At 31.7% G+C, this 23726-nt stretch overlaps 1 protein-coding gene across 1 annotated transcript in view; it reads right to left on the bottom strand.

The window, feature by feature from the left end:
- Positions 1-23726, bottom strand: part of LOTGIDRAFT_127458 (hypothetical protein) — a gene marked incomplete at both ends in the record, with an annotated part of 58209 nt that overhangs the window by 20795 nt on the left and 13688 nt on the right. Inside the window, 26 exons of the mRNA XM_009063397.1 lie at positions 156-381; positions 730-875; positions 1082-1264; positions 1457-1570; positions 1838-1954; positions 2342-2542; positions 2955-3141; positions 3409-3539; positions 3902-3991; positions 4213-4386; positions 4778-4924; positions 5152-5275; positions 5585-5724; positions 6175-6252; positions 6666-6825; positions 7351-7478; positions 7662-7739; positions 7937-8018; positions 8285-8349; positions 8579-8705; positions 8883-8942; positions 9174-9304; positions 11934-11999; positions 13768-13854; positions 14232-14329; positions 14656-14887. Coding sequence (XP_009061645.1) covers positions 156-381; positions 730-875; positions 1082-1264; positions 1457-1570; positions 1838-1954; positions 2342-2542; positions 2955-3141; positions 3409-3539; positions 3902-3991; positions 4213-4386; positions 4778-4924; positions 5152-5275; positions 5585-5724; positions 6175-6252; positions 6666-6825; positions 7351-7478; positions 7662-7739; positions 7937-8018; positions 8285-8349; positions 8579-8705; positions 8883-8942; positions 9174-9304; positions 11934-11999; positions 13768-13854; positions 14232-14329; positions 14656-14887 — 3372 coding nt within the window. The remainder of the gene's footprint in view (positions 1-155; positions 382-729; positions 876-1081; positions 1265-1456; positions 1571-1837; positions 1955-2341; positions 2543-2954; positions 3142-3408; positions 3540-3901; positions 3992-4212; positions 4387-4777; positions 4925-5151; positions 5276-5584; positions 5725-6174; positions 6253-6665; positions 6826-7350; positions 7479-7661; positions 7740-7936; positions 8019-8284; positions 8350-8578; positions 8706-8882; positions 8943-9173; positions 9305-11933; positions 12000-13767; positions 13855-14231; positions 14330-14655; positions 14888-23726) is intronic.

Raw genomic sequence — 23726 nt, 5'->3', positions numbered from 1 at the left:
TATACATCCGCAAAAATTGATCGTAAGATTTTTTGAGAAACAGCCCAGTTTTTTTATTATCACATTTTTACAAAATGCCTGTAAGTGAAAATTCCTGAAAACATTGTGGAATTGGAACCAAGGTTTAGAGCATAAAAAGACAGAGCAACAGTTACCTGAGCTTCAAGAGAGGCCAATTCATTTTCAAAAGCTTCATGTTTCTTTAAAAAGGTCAAGGTCGCATTGTAATCTCGTCCCACGTCGTCTGGTATACTGTCATGTTTCTCTTGTATCCTTGACAACGCATCTTCAACATCACGATTAAATCTATGGATCTCTTCAGCACCTTTTAGTTTCTGATTCTTGGATCTGATTTGTTCCATCAAGGCATTCCAGGCATCTCTGAAAAACAAATGTACATACATTTAAAGGACGAAGATTGGCATAGCTCACTGAAGGTAAGTAAGGAGTTCAAGGCTGGATAAAGTGTGCCAGTCATCTATTCGACACCCTTCAACTTCCTACTGAACTCTTCCACACATGCATTTTTTCTATCAATTAGAAACTGTATCTGCATGAAAGGAAGAGTTTATCTGTAAAATAAGGGGTTTTTTTTTGTTGCCTGTCAAATTTTTATCCAGTCTACAATATCCAGCATGGTGGAATATGGTACAAACTGTTTCAAAATGTAGCAAGTGGTGCAAAAAGTCGAACTAAGGCTGGAACATTAAGAGAAGAAGATAAGCTTACTTGAGTTGAGCCTGTCTCTGTTGAACTTGTATGGTATGTGGACCTTTATCATCTAACAGATTCTTAGCCAGTCTTTCAGTTCGTTTATATCTCTCACTACCAGTCTCTATCTGACGTTTAAATTCATCAAATTTACTGCGTAGTATCTGAAATAAATAATATAATCTGTAATGCTAATGGTAAAATATGTGGCCCTTTCACTTTCTGTTTGTCACTTTGGATAAATTTTCATGTAACAAACAGAGTGTAACCTCTTATTTCTCTGAAATCCAACATCAAATATAGACCATAAGGACAATATTAAACACTGCTTCATTCATTGACAAAATATTTCAGTTCAGAATAAGCTCACCTCAAAATGCTCAAAATCTTGTCCATATTCCTCTGAACTAGCTGTTTGATGCTGTTCCACAATCCAATCTTCTAGATCATCTGCTTCTCTCATATATTCATTTAGATATACAGATCTTTCTAGATTCTTAGTTCTATCTGCTGCTAGACGTTTCAGTTTACCTAGATTGTCTTGTAGTTGATCCTAAAATAGTATTACAAAAAAAATAACCTAATGTTTTGCATCTAGATTTTCCCTCTGAATAGTAGCAGAATTCTGAAAAAAATAGTGGTTTAACCAAAAAAAACAAAGACGCTTGTTCTTACTAAAGCTGCAGTGCATCTAAAAGTCGGTCCAATGTCAGACCACATGAGCAATAAAAGTTTTACAACTAACCTGTGTTTTCTTGATAAAGGTGGGGTCAGCACAACCTATTTTAAACAATCTGGAGGATTCTTTACCTAAACCAGACACAATTCCTTGGTACGTCTGTATGTCTGTTTCAAGCACCTAAATTAATGTTCAAATATTGATTTAATGACAATTAAATAAAAATGCAGAAACATCAAATGTCCTTCAATAGTTACAAATGCTATCAAGATAAGATAAATTTCTAAATTTGATCAAATCTAATAAAAAAAAACATAAGAGTATTATATTGATCATCTTACATCAGTTTTTTCTGAAAATTAACAGATCTTTTCATGTTTTGTAGAAATTTTTTTCCCATATCCAATACATCAAGAGCTCTTCATAAAGAAGGAGGAATGAACCTACCTTATTCTTAGCCAGTAATTTGTCTGCTGCATTTTCATCTTTACCATAATCAGTACTGGAGGCTAATAACATCTTTTCTGCTATCCAAGCATCTACTTCAGCAACTTCAGATAAATACTAAAGAGGACAGAAACAGACAATTGAAAGATGATGGATTAACTGGCAAAATTAAGATAAACAACAGAATATCTACGACAAAAGCTCTTAGAATAAAATACTTAAGTCTCTGTTAAAAGGTGTCTTCTTACTTCTTTTATTATACATCAACAAAATATCCAAATAGCTTTGACCGTAGTTTGAAGCGTTTTTTTTAAGCTCTTGTTCTCCTGTTTGTGACCTTATCTTGCTACTTCCGGCAATGATGAGCACCTTTGTATTCCGCATCCAAAAATTACAGGATTGGTAAACAGATATATTACCAAAGAAACACATCTGATTAGGAAATTTCAAAACAACTCAAAAGATCAGCCAATATTGAGCACCATTTGTAAATTGATTCATTACCTTCTGTTGTTGAACTGAGATGTCTAGGTTCTTCTTTCTATGTTTAGATTTTTTAATCAGATCCTCCCAAGACAATTGAAGTTCCTGAGATTTGTCTTTGATTTTCTTGGAATCAGAATGTTTATCTTCTAGAAGTTTCTCTCCAGTAGATAATACTTTATCTATATTGGGCTGATGACCTTGTATTTCTCTATCCAGATCCTGTATAAAAAGAACATGAATGGTCAAATTAATGAGAGATTCTAACTCAAGACTACCAGCTGCACAAGCTCTTGACCTTGTTTCTTGCTGATTGGAGCAAATCTTATATGGATCATCAAGCAACACTCAAAAAAGAACTTTTTACTCCATACAATACACTTTATGTTACTTTCTATATCACAGAATGTACATGAATAGCCTAAGAATCAAATAACTAAAAACTTCAAATGGAATGATATAGAACACTCGTATCATTTTTGAATTTTGAATTTAACCCAATACAAATGGTAATTACTATTTGCAACTGGGAACACTTTAAGTAACAAACAGACTACAGACTACTGTTAAATTCAGCATCTTATACTAACTCAAGTGATCTCAAAGAAGTTTCAAAGACCTAAAGTTTCCCTACCTGATGTTTTTTCTGTAATTTCTGGGCGTCTAGTAGATTTTTACCATAATCTGTAGAACTAGCTGCTGGTAGGTGTTCTTTAATCCAGGATAGTTCACTATCAACATCAAAATTAAACTGGTGTCTCTTTTGAGATTCTTGTAGAGCTGCTTTACGATTTTCTACTTCTGGTTTTAATTTGTTAAATCTAAAAACAAAACATTACATGTTATGTCTTTGATAACAGAAAGAAGATTTGGCGAAGGCCATTTCATTAGATGGTTCCATTAAAACTCAATCAATTAAGAAAAAATTACTAAAGTAAGTCTAAAAGTTTAAAAGTCTAAAAAAGGAATCTACTATGGTACCAACTTAAATTTGGTCTTTTATTTGAGCCCAATGTGAAATGATATTATCAACTGAAAGCATTGGCATTTGGTTAATTTTGTTCCAGGAACCATAGTGGCAACCTTACCTGGTATTAAAGCCATCTACAGATTTAATGATATTAGCTGAATTGAAATGTCCTTTCTGTGCCATATCTTTACTCTGACTGTTTAATGTGGCTATAGATTTTTCTAAACCAGATAAATCATTCTCTAGATTCTGTAAATAAATAGAGAAATTACGTAAAGTTTAATAAATAGAGGATAGAAGAGTATGATTACAAAACATAACATTATTGATATCCCACAGAGTCCCGTTGTTGTCAGACATTTTATCTACCATTTCTTTTATGTCTGCCAAAAGAGATAATTCAAAAATCCTTGCACCCAACATCCCCAACTACCTCTAATGAGTAAAATCGACAAAGAAATCGTCTTCCATTAAAAAAATTGCTAAATAGATTTGATGAGAAATGCATACACAAAATCACTGAATAACATAAAATTGTTGCAGAATTTTCTTGAAGAAAAATAACTAAATGTACTTTTTCAAACTGATTTTAAAATAACACAATTACTCACCTGATGCTTCTTGAGGAGCTGTTTGACACCTCTCAAATCAGATCCTAGATCATTATTAGCATTAGATTTCTCCATTTCATTCAATTTATCCTGAAACAAAATATAATCCATGAAACTTTCTTTCAAAGTAATATTGGATGACTTTTTCCACAATCAGCTTCTTTTTTATTAAGACAGAAAAAATTTCAAATGTAACATTTCATATTGAGATCTCAAGCTGAGACACCCAGTGTCAGCCAGTATGAACCACAGCGGCACTGAAGCAATAATTCCAAGTTCAGCAGCAAAGGAATAATAATCATCTACTGTACCTGTGCATCATCTAAAGCTTGATTCAGTGAATGTTGTTGACCAGCTTCACGTAGTTTATTTCCCTTCTCACCAGCTTTAGATGCTAAATCATTCCATTCTGAGTTCAGTTTATCTTTGATTCCTTTTATTTCTGGTGAGGCATAATGTTTATCTTTGATCATCTTATCACCAGACTGAAAAAACCCCAAAACATTTCAAAATAGCGTCGGTGTTAAGCCAACAAACAGCAACTTATGTTCAAGTGAAGCTTATCTACCAGTGGGTCCTTGGCCAACTTTCTTGATATTGATCTTCAGTTTCATCTATACTCATTTACAGGTGAGTCAAACGGAACAATCGACAAAGATAAGAGCCAAAGACCACCATTAGTTTGACGTAACCAAGCAAATGACGTCATGAACAGTTTCAACAACAGGACAGTAAATGCCATGGATATTCTACTTATTGAATTTCTACTGCAAGGACCATTAACTCAGTATCCTTCATTACTGCCATTTCACTACATCCATGGAATCATAAAATAGAAAAGCTAGAGTGACCAGGTTCCAGACCACCACTACCTACCTGATTCAATGACTGAAGTCTGTCACTATTAGCTTTTAACTCAGCTTCAAATGCCTGGTGTTTCTGCAGTTTTTTCTGTAAATTCGCTAGGTCACGATATGACTCATCTGTAGCAGTTTTATATTTCTCTTTCATCCAATCAGATAACTGAAAATAAATCAAAGAATTAGACATTGCGATAATGAAGAAACTACGGAATGGATAAATTAGCTACATGAAAAGAAATGGAGTTTTATATCCTACTTTTCTGCATCTGTTTGGCCTAAATACAAGCAATGTGCAATGAATGAAATTTAACCAAGAAAACAGTTAGTTCTATTAATTGACTTATTTCTGTTCCAGTAATGATTATTGTTTCAGAAAGAAGATCTCACCTCTTCTGAATCTCGTTTAAACTGTTGGAAAGCTAGAGCATCAAGTAGAGCTTTACGTCTGTCTGCTGCTTTATCTTTAACACCAGCTCTACGATTGGTTACTTCACGACTTCGGTCATTGATACTGAAAAATTGATATTAAATCAGTAAGTCTGAGGCTAGTGAGAAAAAAAAACTGCCAAAACATTGTTCTCTTGTATGTCAAGATTGTCAATGGACCCATAAAATTCCAATGAGTTTACAAAAATAAGTCACCTCTTCTATAACTATGGATCTTTTAAAAATTTCTAAGAACCAAAGATGGCCAGATTATTATGCACTTCTGTAGTATTTGGAAAGAAAAAAATCACACAAAACAGACACATTCTGAATGCTTTCTTATCAGAAAAGAGAAGCCACAAAATATATCATAATTCTAAATGGAAATACTTACTGTTGTTGATTAGGGTGTTTTTCAGCTATCAGTTTTTCAGCCATTTCATTCAAACCTTGAACCTTCTCATCTTGAGCTTGTAGTTTATTCTCAAATTCTTCATGTCTCCTCAATAAACTCTGAACATCATCTACAGTACTCTATAAATATCAAGACGTAATTAACAAATTGTCTGACATTGTTCATCACTGACCAACAGAAGACATGGTCCCACTCTGCAGAAAGGTATGTCAACAAAAGAGTAGTTTTTGTACTCTTAATATAATAATAAACTGCAATAATGGGTTAAACAAGGAGCACCTTAGGCACAGGGTCACAGTACGGTCAGACGATTCTTTCGGGGAATGTTCTGTCCTACTTTTCTGCCTTTATTAAGACAGCACTCTTTCAGTAATTTCACAAAACTAATAATTCCACGATTTAAATGCATAAATATTTGGTGTCAATATGACATGGGGCCTAATCTTATAGTTAAGATAAAAATTATATGTACACTCTGAACATTTAAACCATTATTAAAAGGAGTTGTAAGAACAGAGCTTAAAAGTATATTAGAAAAAAATGCTAGTTGAAAAAAATGGCGTACTTACCCCTAAATCATTAAAATCTAAGAAAGCTTCATGACCTCTAGTTATAGCATCTATCTTGTCAGAATCACGATTAAATACCTAGAAAAAAAATAATAATAATAATATATAATATATATATATATATTGATCTGGAATATATATAGTTTACAGAACCTGAAACATGTTGAAACTCAAGAGTTTCACGCTGTGAAATCTTCTGAAAACTGGACTATTTGACTATGTGTCCCTACCGAAGTGTGACAAGTAGTACTAATTCTCGTGTTTTCAATTCAACAAATTTAGATCATTTGTTTTAGGAAGTGTGCTTAGAGGCATTTTTATGATGGAAAATTGTTCAGTTAATTACAGGTTCTATTGGATGTGCACACTTCTTTGAGGTAATGGAAATGAGTCTTCTAAGGGTAGAATGGCAGCCTTTGAGAGTACAGGTACCTTTAAACCAAGACTTTTTATTCTTAATGATAATTTTAATGTTATAAAAACACTCTTACCTGAAGATCATAAGCATCTTGAAGTTGTTTTTGTCTTTGTTTCCACAAATCATTAATTAATCTCTCTTCAGCTTGTAATCTTTCCATTTTTTCTTTGACATCTTTGGCATTCGGATCTTTAGAAAGGACTTCATTTCCTAATGCCTTAATCTTGACAAACCTACATAGATTAATAATTATCAGAAAGAATCAAACAAATTAATTTTCTTATCAAATACTTGTTAAAAAAAATTAACATAAAGAGTTATTAGATTTACTTATATTAGACTAATGAAATGATGTCTTCCCTCGGACTTTTCTGCACTTAATTGGTCTAACAAAGCAGGAACACACTTTGCATTGTACTATGAAGAAAAATTTGCAGCACAGTTTAACGGTGAGAGATTTTAGCATAGCCTGTTACCCAAGAGGCTTGTGTTAAGGTGAGGATTTAAAGGATAGAAAGCACTGGCCTTGGTTTATTTTACCATCTGAATGACAAAACATTTTTTCCAAGTAAGCTCCTCATATCAATTGACTTATCAAGACAGGCTGTCAGTGTGCAATGATGGGAAAACCTGTCTGGACTTTTTACAAGAAGGGAATTTTCTAATTTCAAGTCCTACAGAACAAATGACCTGGGTCTAATTTAGCATTCAAATTATAAGATGCTGTTTTCATGTCAACCACCAAAACAAATACTTACTTGTCTTTGTAAGCTGCTATATCTTCAGCTAAATCACTGTTCTCTTTCAGCATTCTTTCAGCACTCTTGATATCATGTGGCATTTCAGCACTAGCCAGCCTGGTTCTTACTGATCCAGACCATGATAGCTATAATAATAATAATAATAATAATAATAATGATAATAATAATAATAATGATAATTATAATAATAAATAATAAAACTTCCTCTTGTCAGGAGTACATTGGAGAAAATCAAGCAAAATTTGCAAATAAAAATGCCCTATAGGTTAGGCAAATAAAAAAGAAGAGAGTTTACACTTGTCACTTACCAAATCCTTGGCTTCTTCAGCAAATTTCTGTTGATTCTGTGCTTCATTTAGTTTGTTCTTTCTGGCATTGGCTCGATCCTAAAACATAATCAAATATGATGTAGACAAGTGGTTTAAACAGTACAAACAATCCAAACTGAGTCCAAAATCAAAACCCAAAATCTAAGAGGAAGTATTTCAATCATAAATGAATAAGTCTCCCATGTAGAATATCATTCTGTCATTCTGAAATGCGATATTTAATTCCCTAAGTAAGAACTGTAAAACAAGCTAACCTTAAGTTCCTTCCACAGTTTAAGTAGTTCCTTCTGTCGTTGATCAACATATTTTGTTTCTGTAGGATATGAACTCTTCACTCTGAAAATAATATTATGTATTATGCAAAAATATTTGATGCCATATAAATAAAATCTGTTAGGTTTCTGTATCCTATCTACAATATATAATGACTTTTTAGCCTATAAATTCTTATAATGATAACAATAAAGTCAATAAAGAATATATTATGATTACAATGAAAGAAAAATACATCTCAAAGATATATATTTTAATTGTTTTAAAAATAATGAATCTCATGGCCACATTCCTTGAAAATATTAAGAAAAATATAAATATATACTTACGAATCTCCCAAATAACACATTCTGTTCATTTTTTCTTCCATTGGTACCAACTCTCGTTCCAAATTCTGCAATTGAAATGTCATAAAAATAAATTTTAAAAAAAATTATAGAAATTTAGAATAAATAATATATTAATAAAAATATAAAAATAAATAAAATAAATAAAATGAATGAATGAATGAATGAATGAATGAATGAATGAATGAATGAATGAATGAATGAATGAATGAATGAATGAATAAATAAATAAATAAATAAATTATAAAATAAAATAAATAAATGAATAAAACTTACAGCATGTCTACGTTGAAGAGCTTGAATTGATTTTAAATCTTTTCCTATTTCTTCGTTAGCTAGGGCATTATCTTTTTCTTTAATCCACTCTTGAAGTTCATCACATGTAGCTTTAAATAACTCAATACTGTAGAAATAATTGAAATAAAGTTAGCACATGATTGGGCTAATGGAGATATACACTAATAGCATCCTACTACGGGCAATGTAGGACACTTTGCAAACTGAAAACAGGAAGTATGAAAAGCACAGGACCTCTAATAGTAAAATTAGTAAAACCTTTTTTTGGACCAAAGTCTCTCACCTTGATGCTCCTTGTAGTGACTTTTCCTTTTCTATTTTTAACTTATTCAAATGATTCCATCTAAAATGAAATATACTAATATTAGTGGGGGTAAGGATTAAAGGATGATGTGTAAAAGACATGAAAGCATTTTCATTTTGAATATTTTGCAATCTTGAATAATTCAGGATGACCATCTTATCGATCTTAACATAACGTATGACTAGCAAGCTCAATGGTTGGTTTTACCCTTCTGATTTATATACCAATATATCTTGGTAACAATATCTATCGTATATTGTTAATACATACTTATCATTTAAATCTTTCTGTCTTTGTTTGACTTTATCAGTTTGAGCACTTCCTGATTTAATAATATCAGTAGCTAATAGATTGATCTCATCTAATCTACCTTTATTAGCAGCAAAACTAGTCAATAAATTCTGAAAAAAACAAACAAAATGTAAGGTTTATATAATCTAAATCAAAGATATAGTCAAATGCTAGTTTTTTTTCCAATCTTATGTGGGCTTTTGAAATAAAAGGCTATTTCATAAAGTCTTCAGAATCCTTTTTAACAGACAATCTATCTACCTCTTGGCATCAGGCAAGTCCTAGTCAGAATGTTACTTTTATCTCAATGTTAGGTGAGAGTGGTTGTAACAACAATATCAATGTTAGGGTTCACAATCAGAAAGGTTAATTTTCATTCAAATTATAAGTTTTTAAAAGTATACAGACTACAGCATCAGTAGTTTTTGTTTTGCGATAATGTCTGCTAGGCATTGAACTTTCTTAGATACTTGTTATCGCTACTGAAAGATAGGTTTTCTGAAGTCAAGATCACTAGACTTAAATGCTTGCCATGCTCCCATGAGATACTACAAACCCAGGATAGCCAATTTTAACGTATGGTAATAAAATCATCTATCCAATAGAATGACCTTTTTTACTGAAGACAATAATTGTATAGATGATATAAAATATTTTGGGTCTGAATCAAAGCACAAATAAGGGCAATTTATTTTGACTCGTGGTCATTAGTGCTATATAAACCATACTTCTATTGTGTCCAGAACTACTTATCCTACTTTTTACAAAATAAAGTGCATTGTTTGTGTTTATGTTTTGAATCCTAACCCAGATGTACCTAAATATAATTACTTCACTATAATAGCCTCAACACAATGGATTTGTTTTTCGTTATTAGATAATTATATTTATACTCTGATATATTTATCAATTTTGTTCGAAGCGAAATTAATTGATAATGATTGATATTGAAATGAGGTCTCGTTGACTTCGGTCACGTTTACAGCTATTGTTAAATGGTAAAATCAAATATGTCTGTTTGTGGCGTGATCAATTGGATTTATACACCAATGATGCTGTTTTAATTCTTACATTTATATTCACTTATTTTCTCTATACAAAGCCTAATATTTTATGGTCTTTTTTCCCCAAATCTTAGACTGAATCATTGTTTCACATCAATGTGTTCATACATAATATTATCATGTGAAAAACTGTAGTTTATTGAGAAAAAACACCAGTTTATAGTAGGGAGTAGAAATGTAAATAGTCAACAATGAAGGCAACAGAATTATAAACAATCAAAGTTGGTCTATTTGTTTGCATTTACCGTACACCAGAACTAATTAAATGAAATGAAATGAAATGAAATGAATGGAGTTTTACGTCCTACTTTTCTGCACCATACGCCCAATTCATTTTAAAAAAAACTTACAAATATGATTTTTATATGTTTTTGCACCAAAATTCAATTTTTTGGAAAAATTTCTTGGAATAATCCTTTTATACTCTTCATGAGAGGCTTGAAAATATGATGCCTCCGTAGAATTGTTGCATTTTGAATTCACCTTCCTATTGAGCCAGTCTTCTCCCTATTTGAAACCCCAGTCTCAGGAGACTTTGGCTGCAACGGCTCAATTTTATAAGAATTCCACGAATTTATGTAATGATTATACTGCTAATGTTGTGTTTAGTCGTGTTAATTGGTTTCAAGGGAACAATAACAATGAGTTATAAACGATCAATGACATTAGAAAGATATATATAACCTTCTTCTCTTTCTGAATCCATGTTATGTATACATTTTATATTTATTGTGTTACATGTTATAGTAAATATTGTTAAAATCAATAAGATCATTCTAACTAATTAGCAGGATTATAGATTTCTTGAATTGAAGATCTAATCAATATACATCAACAATGAAAGTTTCATCCAAATCTAATCAAAACAGCATTGTTACATGTTCACAAGCCAATTTTGACTTCTTTTAGCGATGGCAATAACTTATAATATTTGATATGAGCATTTTATAATATGGAATGGTATGATAATTAAGACAAGGTAAGAAATAACATAATGAAGGTAATTGGAGGATAAAATTAAAAAAGATATATGTATCTATATCTATATGTATACTAGTGATTCAACCCTTCGTATAGATTACTATGTTAATCATATAATGACCCTTACTGATATTTGACATGAAAGGTAGTAACTGTAAGGATCTGACTTGTTTTATTTTAATAATAAAGACTAACACTTCTGACAGCCAGGTTTCAATTTTTAATAATTCAATTCTATATACTATAAAATTATTCATGTTCGTGGGGGATCAGTAAATCCATAAATTTATGTAAAATTCCAATAAATCTTAGCGTTTAAGGACTTCAGTATCTCAAATGCTACCTAAGATATATAAAAACCACAGAAGACTGAAAAATGGAATGGTGAAAATCGATGCTATCACATATCAAATGACATTTTATCAAAGGTGTGTTCATCAATTCAACCAATCAAAAGCTCTGGGCAGTAAGTATTTAACCACCATTTATAGAGAATCCCGGGATATCTAACAATGATGCATACTGTAAAGTTACCTGCCATGATTGATTTGATGGTTAACAAAAATTATTATTTTAATTGCATCTACAGATAAATTTGATTCAAAATGTTGTCAGATCTTAGAATAAGTTAAGTAGCCCACAGAATAATAATGGAAACAAAATATAGTATGTAATCTATTTAGTAATATGTTACCTCAAATTTCTTTCTCACGGCATCCATGTTGTCAGCTAAACTTTCACGACTCTCCAAAACTTGTTCCTACAAAAAATAACAAAACAATTTTAAGAACTTCTGAATGTAAGAAAGAGACAAACATTTTTTACAAGGATGACAAATTAGGTCCACAAGGACCCTTCCAGCTGGTCAGATTATTCAGACCCAATTACAGCTAGTCAGATTATTCAGACCCAATTACAGCTGGGTGGACTGGAATAATGGGAAAATTGAGCTATTCAAGGTCACCAGATTGCACATGCAATCCAAGATAAAAACCCACGACAACTATTGTTCGAAATCATATCATGCAAAAAAGGACTATGCCACATAATGTGGATTTTTCTAAAATATTCCAGTTAAAACTGATTGAAAACCTTCAATAAAACATTCTAGACAATTTTTTTTTTTATAATTTCCAAAGCAATCAAGATAAAAAAAACTGCTTGTTGTTAAAACTTTCCTGGAGGCCTAAATTTTCTCTCATTTTGAGCTTCAATCAAACACGACTGGCAAATGACAAGTAGTAAATAATAACATAAAGATTCATAAATATAAAAGAATGAAATAAATATGCCATAATGCCAATCATTAAATTAGAAGCGAAAATCTGTCATTATTCAGAAAAATATTCTAAAAATAGAATCAGAATTATATCTCGTAAACATGCAATCAAAATATTTGTTTACTTTTCATAAATAAAATATTATAATGTCAACAAAAATTAATTAGTTTTTCCTGAACAAACGAAATCATAGTCAAACAAGGGAAGTAATCAAGCCTAGGGTCGAAGTTAACTCCATATCAGATTATTCAACAAAGCTTTGTTAATAACAGCCAATGGCAAATGTTTCTAATCACCATGCAACACAGGATAGCCATGTATATACCCTGAATATTACGCGAGTATTGCCTATGAAACATGTTTTAAATTCACAGCCTCACAGAAGTTATTCGGTTAGAGTGAGCCATGAACCCATCTTTTTATCTTTTTATGGATCAAGGGGCATGGTTTTAATGAGGATGATTGTTCCCTAGATTTCAATTTTTTCACCAAACATTGTAGTAAGTATTGCTCTTTCAAAGTCCAAAGTTCAAAATTACTTTGCAAAGGCTCCTTTTATAAGACATCAGATATGAAATGAATGAAGTTTTATGTCCTAGTTTTCATGCAGGGTGCAATGAGGGAAATTTTGCCAGGATAGCGACATTAGCCTGCTCTTTTTCAATTCCAACAGTCGAGAGATCTTTAACGTGCACAGCCTGTAGCACATGGGGGGGAGGGGGGGGATGCCTTTGGTTTATTGTCCCATCACTAGATGCTTTTCCAAGTCAGCCCCTCTTACCCGCATCACTGACAGGGGGAAACCGGGTTTAAATATTCCAAAGGTACAATTCTCCCGACCTATGCCAGGATTGAACCCTGGACCTTCAGGACTCACTAAGCCACTGTGGGTCCCTCCATTTATAAGACATACAGATATGTGCATTAATATGAGCAACTAATGGAATTAAGGAAATCGCTGATCGATATAGGGTGGATTACACCTTGAAGAATATTCTGTCCCATATGGGGGAGGGTATGTGAGACAGTTTATTATTTTCAGAGTGAATCATGAATGATCACATAAAGTAGCACATCAGAAGAGCTCCCTGCTCCTTTTAAAGGTGGAGCGATCATTGGGGTACTTAGTCCGCGATAGATCACCAAGAAGAATCACAGAAGAAGAACGCAGTATCAAGACTACAGAAGAAGAATCAAAAGAAACCAAGGGAGCAACCTGTTCCTAGCGTACAAATAATTCATAATTACCTTTTCTTTCATCCAAGCTTCAAATTCATCACCCTCACGATAGAAATGGAACAATCGGATTGCATCGGCTAGACTTTCAGAGCGGGCCTGAAAAGAAATGACAAGAGGTTCAATGACAGCCTGACAGATAGACTTCTGGTTTCTGAAAAGTTTTTCTCAAATTGACACTTAAGACAAGAGTTTATTTGAGATTTTTTGAAGACCCATCCCAGCAAATTATTTCCTAATAAAGGCAGAGCTTACAAAATTGTGAAATGAAATTAAATCAATGCAGAAAATACTGTGACACACTGTGTGGGTACTTTGCCTTTCTTTTTAAGCAAAATCCATTAATTGTCACTATCAATGGCCGCCTCACAGTTTTCTGTCACAGAATTTTCAAGAAGGTATTTATGTATCAGAATTCGAACTAGAGAACATTAATGCAACCCCCCACCCCACACAATAAATAACTAGGTTCTCACCTTAGCTAATTTAGCCAGTTTGTTATACAATACATTTATACTGCGTTGTCTGGTTTCTACATTGTTTTTATCAAAATGAAGGTTATCCTTCGACCTCACTGAAAATAACAGATTATAAAACTATACACATGTTCAACATCAAAATATATAGCTAATTTGGCTTAACGACTTACTAACTGAAAGAGCTAGGATGTGCTGTTCAATACCAGATTCATATAATGGAATTCATGGATTATATGATCTTTTGGCATCTTGGGAGAACTTGCTATTCCAACTACCCCCCTCTTTAAAGTTTTTTTTACTCATTCTGACATTTTCAATATATTACATACAAGAGGAGTAAGAATATATTCAGACTAAGATCTTGATTTCAAAGTTTTGGTGAAACACAGCAACTGTCAAATTAACCAAACAAATTAATTACCTGATGGTGCTCTTCGAACTTTGGCAGATCTTTTCTGTTTCACAGACTCCTTTTTCATGACAACTTCTTTGACTTTTACACGTTTGGGAACTTTGACTGGACGTTTGACAACTTTCTGGATGACCTTAGGATCAACTGCTTTGACGTAATTAGCAGGTACAAATCCTTCTCCACCATCCCCTTTTCTCACCTGCCACCAATCTTCATTAGTCTGTTGAAGGAGAACCATTATCTGAAATAGACAATTTTCGTATTTCATATACATATCAAAACCGTTCAACTCAAGGCCATCAAGCTAGTCATGCAAGAAATTTACCCCATAAAAACAACAAGATACAAATTCATTTCTTCAATAATAAGAAAGAAACTGTGATGCAATAGCATCAGATTGATTTTCTTCTGATAACACAATGGTTATAACAAAAACAACAAACTTGGAAACTAGGACAAGGCAGATAACTCTGAATGTAAATTTTGTAAGGGCCAAATGTTGAACAAAAGTCCAAGAAATTCAAATTTTTGATTATATACCAGTACACATATTTTATTTTTCAAGAAGGTAGCTAAAGAACTTCAATATTCAGGGTTATGAGCAATATTGTCTTAACATTTTCAAGCACTTAAATTGGAGCTTAAAACTGTGAAATCTACAAGGAACATACAGACTGACAGAAAGGTATTGACCTTGACATTGTTTGGTTACTATGAGTTATGGTCAAAACCTGTTAAATGCAATCAAATCTGACAATGGATTGATTAAAACTTTGTAATGAATCTTGCATTTCTGTTTATTTATAGAAAGATTTAGATAATCTATGTGACAAACAAGTTTTCACTGTCTATTTTTAGAAAGTTTTACCTTCGCTGTGTGATAAACAAATACTTATTGACTATTTTTAGAAAATTCTCCGAACAGGAAATGATGTGGTTTAATTTCCAAGAAGAAAAGAAAGATGTCATTGAAATCAGATCATCAGAAATATCAGTTCATTTTGCAAGTCACGAGCAGACATTTGATGTGCTATAACCTCTTTAAGTACATGTAGTCTTTTCTTTTCACAAAAGATCTTCAGGCAAAGATTTCGCATGGCCATGTCCAATACATGTGGAATTCAGAAATCATCAGAGAACAGAAAAGAAAGAAAGATCCAATGTTGCCCTTTAGGTTCATGTGTTTCTAATTCTATCAAATTTCTATGACTCACAGACCTGCTATTTTTTTCAGATTTGCTCAAATTAAATGGTCAATGCCTGAAAAAAACTTCTAGAAGAATGTACAATTATCAGTTAGAAAACTAATGAAAGGTCCCAAATATTTCTACAACTGACTTCAGTATCTATCAAATTTCGATGATTCATACCCCTGCTACTATAGATGGAATAAGACCAAATTAAATGGTCATTGCCTGCCACCCACAGAATCTTTCCATAATCCTGTTACAATATCCAATTATCAGACCGAATGTTATAAAACTAATGTTAATTGATATTTGAAATGAAAGCTTAGATTTTGTTACATCCCAAATGTGTCTAGGATTATATAACTATGAATAGAATAACGAATCACAAGATATATGGATATACTATTTCTGTTATATTCATAAAACTTAGTAATTTTGAAATCTGGTTTAAAGCCGGGTTTAATAATTATTTAGTTTAATGGATATATCGTCTTATATAGAGATTCTATGTCCAACTGATGAATATATTTACTCTTATTGACCAAGTTTGAGACTTTAAATTTTATGTCTATTCCAAGAGGTAGCTTCCATTTAACACTATACCTATATAGAGCAATGGCCGACAACGTATCAACATGTTTATGACATAAGGAAATTGTCCTAAGAAAGTTATTTAGCTTTAATTCAGTCTGCTCATTATGAGATTTCTGATACTAAGCTACACAGTCAGATTATCTATTATAACTTCATTTTGAAGAATGGCACGGAAATCTTTTCTGACAACTGATTTCTGTTCATTTCCTGTTCACTACGTAGTCTGTCATTAAAAATACAACAAAGATGACAGATTAAAAGGTTGTTTATTTAGACTCTTATAATCTGTAATGGAACTTTCAATATAAATTAATAACACAACTTCTGTAATACTGACAATGACTGTCTATGAGAATCTAACTTTTTGAGCTCAATGGTTACACTTCTTGATAATTAAAAACATTGCTTGGACAATGGAATACAAGTGAAACTCTGACAAGGTTTAAATCAATTGGCCAAATTTCAATTGTAGGCAACCCTGATGCCTTATTTTTGCTTAAATAAGAATGGAGGACATCATCACTTAACAACTACACAATTCTGTAAAATTTTATAAGTTAATAAATGAATTCTATATAATGTAGTTAATGAAACTGTGTAAGTCAATCAACAGCTAAAACTAATTCAGAAATCATGAATAGCAGACTGGTTTCATAAGATTTCATTTACCTCTCTATAGTATATTTATATAATCTACATTCTATCAAATTTGATATGTGCATTATGTCCATTTAATCAACCAATCAAAGAAGAGAAAATGGAGCATTCAACCAATGAGAGAGAAGTATACAGGACACCTGAAAGACTGATTGGTAATGTTTCACAGGTTGGGACTGACATTACCTGATTAACACATGAAAATATTATATCAGAAAAGTACTGACCAAACATTAATTTCTACACAAGTGGATATGTTATGTGGAATGGTCTTCAGAAATAACTGACAAGAAAGTTGGAATACTTGAATTAAATAATTAATACTTCAAGATTAAGGTAAATATTAAATTTGAAAAATTTGTGAATTTATAAAGTATTGTTAACAATAATTTTGACATAATATAACAAAATTCATCATCAATTTTAATTCTAATATTTTGAAATTTGTCTGTTAATGATGTTAAGATGTTTAATCTTTGAAAACGAACATGACAGTTTTCATTGGAACATGAATATTTGATTCAAAAACATGAAAGTTAAATTTTCAGAGTTTGAATATTTTCATTAAAAACATGCAGCATTATTTTTGAAAATAATTGTTTTTCTCCAACATAACAGCATAAATATAACTTTAGAACATGAATTTATAACTTCTAAACATGAAAGTTTTAATCAAGAACATGAAAGTTTTAATCTAGAGCATGAAAGTTTTAATCAAAAACATGAAAGTTTTTATCAAGAACATGAAAGTTTTAATCAAGAACATCAAAGTTTTAATCAAGAGCATGAAAGTTTTTATCAAGAACATGAAAGTTTTAATCAAGAACATGAAAGTTTTAATCCAGAACATGAAAGTTTTAATCCAGAACATGAAAGTTTTAATCAAGAACATGAAAGTTTTAATCAAGAACATGACAGTTTTAATCAAGAGCATGAAAGTTTTAATCAAGAACATGACAGTTTTAATCAAGAACATGAAAGTTTTAATCAAGAACATGAAAGTTTTAATCTAGAACATGAAAGTTTTAATCTAGAGCATGAAAGTTTTAATCAAGAACATGAAAGTTTTAATCAAGAACATGAACGTTTTAATTTGGAATGTGAAAGTTTGATTTAAGAGTATGACAGTTTTCATGAGTATCTTATTCTATAACATGAAAGTTCAATTTTAGTGTATTATTCTTGAACATGAAACATTTTTCTTGAACATGAATGGAATGCTGCTCAAACAGGACTGAATAAAACATAAAGGTTAAAATTTAGATCAAAAATCATAATTTTATTCAATTTCAAAAAATGAAATTTTACAGATAAATTTTGAACATATATGTATATATCTAATTCTGTTCCAAGAATTTATATCAGTTATGATTAACACCAGGTATGAAATCTCTAGAAAAGATATACATTGTTTAGTTTATTTTTATTTGGCTGAATTTGGAATACAGTTCAAGAAGGGAAATGTCAACAATAAAATTAGAAGATCAGCTAATTCCAACATCGTCATACCCAAACTAAAAATATCAGCTGGTTTTTCAAACTTTGCTTGCATTAATTCAGGCGCTAAATACTTAGGATCACCTTCTTAGAATGACCCGAAATCAGTTCCTATTTTCACCAATTTTGTTCCTTTATAAAAATCTAATTAAATAAACTCATCAATTACTCATTGCTGTTAGACATAATAAACAGTAATAAAAGTACAGGATTATGAATTTTTTTTCAATTAAAAAATACTTCTTTCTGTGTTATTGTAGAAGAATTTTTTTGTCAAGTTTGTAGCTATAAAAATGTAATGTGTCCATTAATAATCTTTTTTTTTTTAACAATCTAAGCATTGGCAGTAGATCTAAGGGTCACATAATATATGTGATATGTACATAGACAGGTTGACAGTGAAGCTGCTGTTACAAACTGACATCATATGCTCTAAAAAACTCTAGATATGGAATGAAATGAAGTTTAGCTAAGAGATGAGGGCTTATTTTGCTCAATCATCAAACAATCAGCTGTCAGAGAGTTATAGCAAGGATAAGCTGTTGCTCATTCTTTTGAAGTGTTGAAATACTGACCTCAATTGGCTGATAGTGTCATTACAATTGATCCTAATTGCGCATGGAATTTTAATAATAGTACAACATATCATTTTAACATAACTCTTATTAATTGGCACAAAAAACTCTTTGCAATCCTTTTAAACTAATTGACTTTTATTTACACCTCTTAATGACAGCACAATTATTCTTATGTTAAATACTTAACAGATATCATGAAATCACATAGACTTCTACTACTGATTAGGATTGTGAAGGTAACATTATGTAGTGTACAATGAGGGAACTTTGCCAGGTTAAGGACATACAATAATTCTGTATCAAATTATATTGTAGTATTAAATGGTTTTCAGTTATTTATATCATATAAAATAATCAAATAATTTATATCATCAAGGATACTGAATTGACAAAGAGGGTTGTGAATTCAAAAAATTTATTCTCAGGGATGTACTAGGTGTCTAGAAAGTGTTGGCATGCCTACTGTTAAATGGTCTTTATAATCGAATTAGTTGACAATCGCAATCTTTTAAGGTTGTTTCAGTACAGGTATCGAGGATACCTTACATCAATCGTACCTCCCAGTGTGAAGAGCATTCAAAAGAGAGCCTGCATGTTGCACGTTACCAGATTCATAATTTTGTAAGATTGTTTGTCATGGAATAAAACATAGTTTTTCTAGAATGGGCCTTTGTTCCTTAGAGACTGTGCGCAACATGCCTTGCTGAATCAGTAAAAACCTGTCACAGCACAAAGTGAAGTAGATTTATAAATGCTATTTTAGAAACAAGAGCCATTAGCCTTTTTCAAATAGACACTTCAATTAAAAGTAACAGAATAAATACTCAAATTTCAACCCTATTTCATAAAAATTGCTAGTCAATATTCTTACGTATAAAATCTAGCAATTATAAAAACCAATGTTTGAAATGTAAACATATGTGAAATATGAAGTTAAAGATCAATCTTATTGAAGCTTGGTATTGTTTATATTTCTATTGTACATTGTTTATCAGTCATTTAAAACAACATTCAATTCAATTTTATTCTTTCAAATGACAGAAATTCAAATTTTGATCAATAAGAAAGAAAGAGAAAAACATCAAGAAATGGGGTTCACAACTAACTTCCTACCAGCTGGTCCTTGACCAAACCTCTTGTAATCAATCTGTCCTGGATTATATGTACGCATTTACTGGAAATATGAGTGAAGCTGATTTATTCAAGGTCATCAGAAGTAGAGCCAAATATCAAATTGTTGGAGAAGCAAGTGAAAATCTAAGTACCCAATCCCTTTTTAACTCTTTATACAATAACACATTTTTCCAAGATAACATGAAAAATATTATAACAAGAGAAATGAATTGCATGTTACAAGAGTTTAAAAATGTTTTACTTTGATTCATTTTTCTTAATTACGATAATGGACAGATTATATTTTCATCAATAACTTGACTTTATTTTCAATTAGTCACTAAAGATGAGAATCTAAGACATCATGGTGATAAATTTTCTCCCTCAACGGTAATGGATTGTCTTAATTCTGAAGTTGTAACATATAAAATATATTCTTTAAAGTAAGAGCAACAAAACCTATCCAAAAAATCCAAATTGACAACAAAATCTGTCAAATTTACAAAATTAAAAATCAACAAGGATTTTTGTCAAGTAGCCATACAATAGATTATAAAACATTATAAAAATGATTGATGTGCATAGTTTTATCACCAAGGTGCATTCTTTTTTGTCTTTCAGGAAAATGAATTGAGTGTTTGGTTACCAAGGCAGCAGAACATCACAGAATCTTTCCATCTTTCAGTCATTTAATAACAAAACAGTTTAAGACAATTGATTTCTCCATTGATCAACTTATTAGTGTAAAAAAATTGGTAAAAAATAAGCTGACGTACGTCTTTGGCAGTAGACAAGTTGTCGTATTCAGCAGCATGTGGTACTTTTATTTGCAGAAATTACTAACTATGCTATTTTGCAAAAAATAATAGAAACTTTGGGAAGTGGACACATCTAGATTTAAACTATGGACATAATAAAATAATGACCATGCTCTATGATGATAATTTCACAAAGGGAGACAATCAGTCTAACTATAATCAAACTATCATAGACAGACGTGAAATGTACGAAAATGTAATCTGGGCCATAATTGTCACCATCATTATGTGTGAAGGAATTCTGGGAAATTTTATGGTGATTCTGGCCATTAGACGTTTCGAGAATCTTCGCGAGGAAGTGTCCAACATGTTCATCATCAATTTATCTCTGACTGATATGTGTACATCCACCATCATCATGTTCAGTTCCTTGATCGTGCTGATAGCTGACAGCTGGCCCCTTGGATTATTTTGGTGTAATTTTGTCTGTGCTGCTAATTATTGTCTTATTATTGTGTCTATGATGACACTGTGTTTTATAAGTATTGATCGTTTCATTGCTATTAAATATCCTTTACATTACTGTATCACAATTACCCGTAAGAGAGTTCTAATAATGATATTCTACGCATGGTTTCAAGGAGTCATCTTTGCTATTGTGCCGGTCATGTACAGCTGGATAGAATTTGATTACTGGGAAGTAATATGTGCAATCAGTTGGTACAAAGAAAGACAACAGGCCTTATTTTATGTAATTTTTGCTTTTGCAATGTGTTTCCTTATTCCAGGAATAGTGCTAATTTATTGTTACTGTGCTATCTTTAATATCGCACATCAACAGAGTCGTCAAATTAACCAAACGGTCAGAAATGTTGTGAACAAAAAAAACACAACTAAATACAGTACTAGTACTAAAGCAGTGAGAAGTCTGTTGATCATAGTGATAGCTTACTTTCTATGTATGGCTCCGTTCAGTTGTACGAAGCTCTACAAAGTGTCTGTGGATGAATATCAATCATTGCCGAACTATTTGAACCTCATCTCCAGTGTTATGGCTTTTATATCAAGTGCTGTCAACCCCCTGATTTATGGAATATTTAGGAAAGATTTCAGACGTGCCTTCAAGCTTCTATTTACGGTAAAGAGTAATAGTATAGATACTTTTCGATCATCAGCAGATAATATGCAATAAGATATCATAGGTTTATTTAGCTAATGCTAAGTATTTATAGGTATGCTATAATGAATAACCTACTGCATTGTAACAACCTTAAATTCCTACCTTATATAGCTCCCCTAATATTATTCTTAGCTTTTAATATCTATCATTAGGTATGTTATAATGAATAACCCTACCTTATACTTACTCTAATATGATCCTTAGCTTTTGATATGCTATAATGAATTCTTCCTACCATATATAGCTACCCTAGCATGCTCTCTACCCTTTAGTTGAATAGTAACTTTCAGTCACTATATTCTCTTTGTTGATTGTGACTGTACAAAATGCCAAATTAAGAAATATGCCATTGTCTGAAGATAAATCTGTTTGCCCTGACCGTCAGACCTAACACAGGAAAATCAGACACCACCCTCCCATGTTCAGAATCTTAAGCATTTGCCAAGAAAACGTATGCAAGATTTCAGTGAATATCTTTCAAAGTAACACCTGTATCTTTTCATCAAGTTCCTAATGTTCTTCTTTTTATTTATTTCAGATTCGAGAATCTACAAGAACACCAAATATCTATTTTTATAAACAGTAATTGTCGAGTCAAACCCAGAAATAAACTGACTAAAATATTCAAGGTTTTTTTAAATTTATGTTGGCTATTGAGGAAGGACAAAAATCTTTGGCATTTTTTTGAATAGAAGATGTCAAAATAAACAATTTCCGCCCTACTGTCCATTACTGGCTGACCCTTACCTGGCCCGTATTTGTTATTTTGATGGTTTATCAGTTAGAAAGTTTGATATCATCAGAAACTGTACAGAAATGTTATTCCTTGCTAAATTTTCCATGTGAACCCATCAATGAGTTAAGTACTCAAAGTTAAGATAGCAAACCAGGTTACTCTTTTAAAAGATTACTACCTCTTAGAGATTCCTGGGCCAGTGCTTTCAAGAGATGGCCTGGTGTCGGCTCTCACCCCCTTATACCTTTTAGAATAAACATAAAATTCAAAATCTCAAACTTGATCAATAAGAGTAAACATATTCCTCATTGGACCTACACAACCTAACAGTATCCTCCTATAAACCCATGAATAAAAAAAACATGTAATTATTGAAAAATTCTTAATATACTCAATGATTTCATTTAGTTTTATGAATAATTACTTATAAATTTATTGAATTATGGAAGGATTTTGTCTTATAGAAAAGACAAGTAAAGTGATGAATATAATATACTCATTGGCAATGTGTGTTCAATGTAAGAGGTAGTATTCCCTTGAAACATGACAAACAACAACAGACATCTGGGAACAAATACAGAAGAAAAAATCTCCAGCTTTCAATCAAGATCGCATACTTTTGAAGATTACTATAATAGCCACCTAGAAATACGATCTGAGTCTTAACACAGCCATCACTATAGTAAATCAAAGGACATTGAAGTCTTCAGGTCTAGACAACAAGAATTAAAAAATCAAAACATCTTCAGTTTCTATTTCAACATGGTATCGCCAACA

The sequence above is a fragment of the Lottia gigantea genome (genome assembly GCF_000327385.1).
Source record: "Lottia gigantea unplaced genomic scaffold LOTGIsca_57, whole genome shotgun sequence".
Classification (NCBI taxonomy): Eukaryota; Metazoa; Mollusca; class Gastropoda; family Lottiidae; genus Lottia; species Lottia gigantea.
The sequence above is the reverse complement of the archived record's forward strand: the minus strand, read 5'-3'. Positions and strand labels throughout refer to the sequence as shown.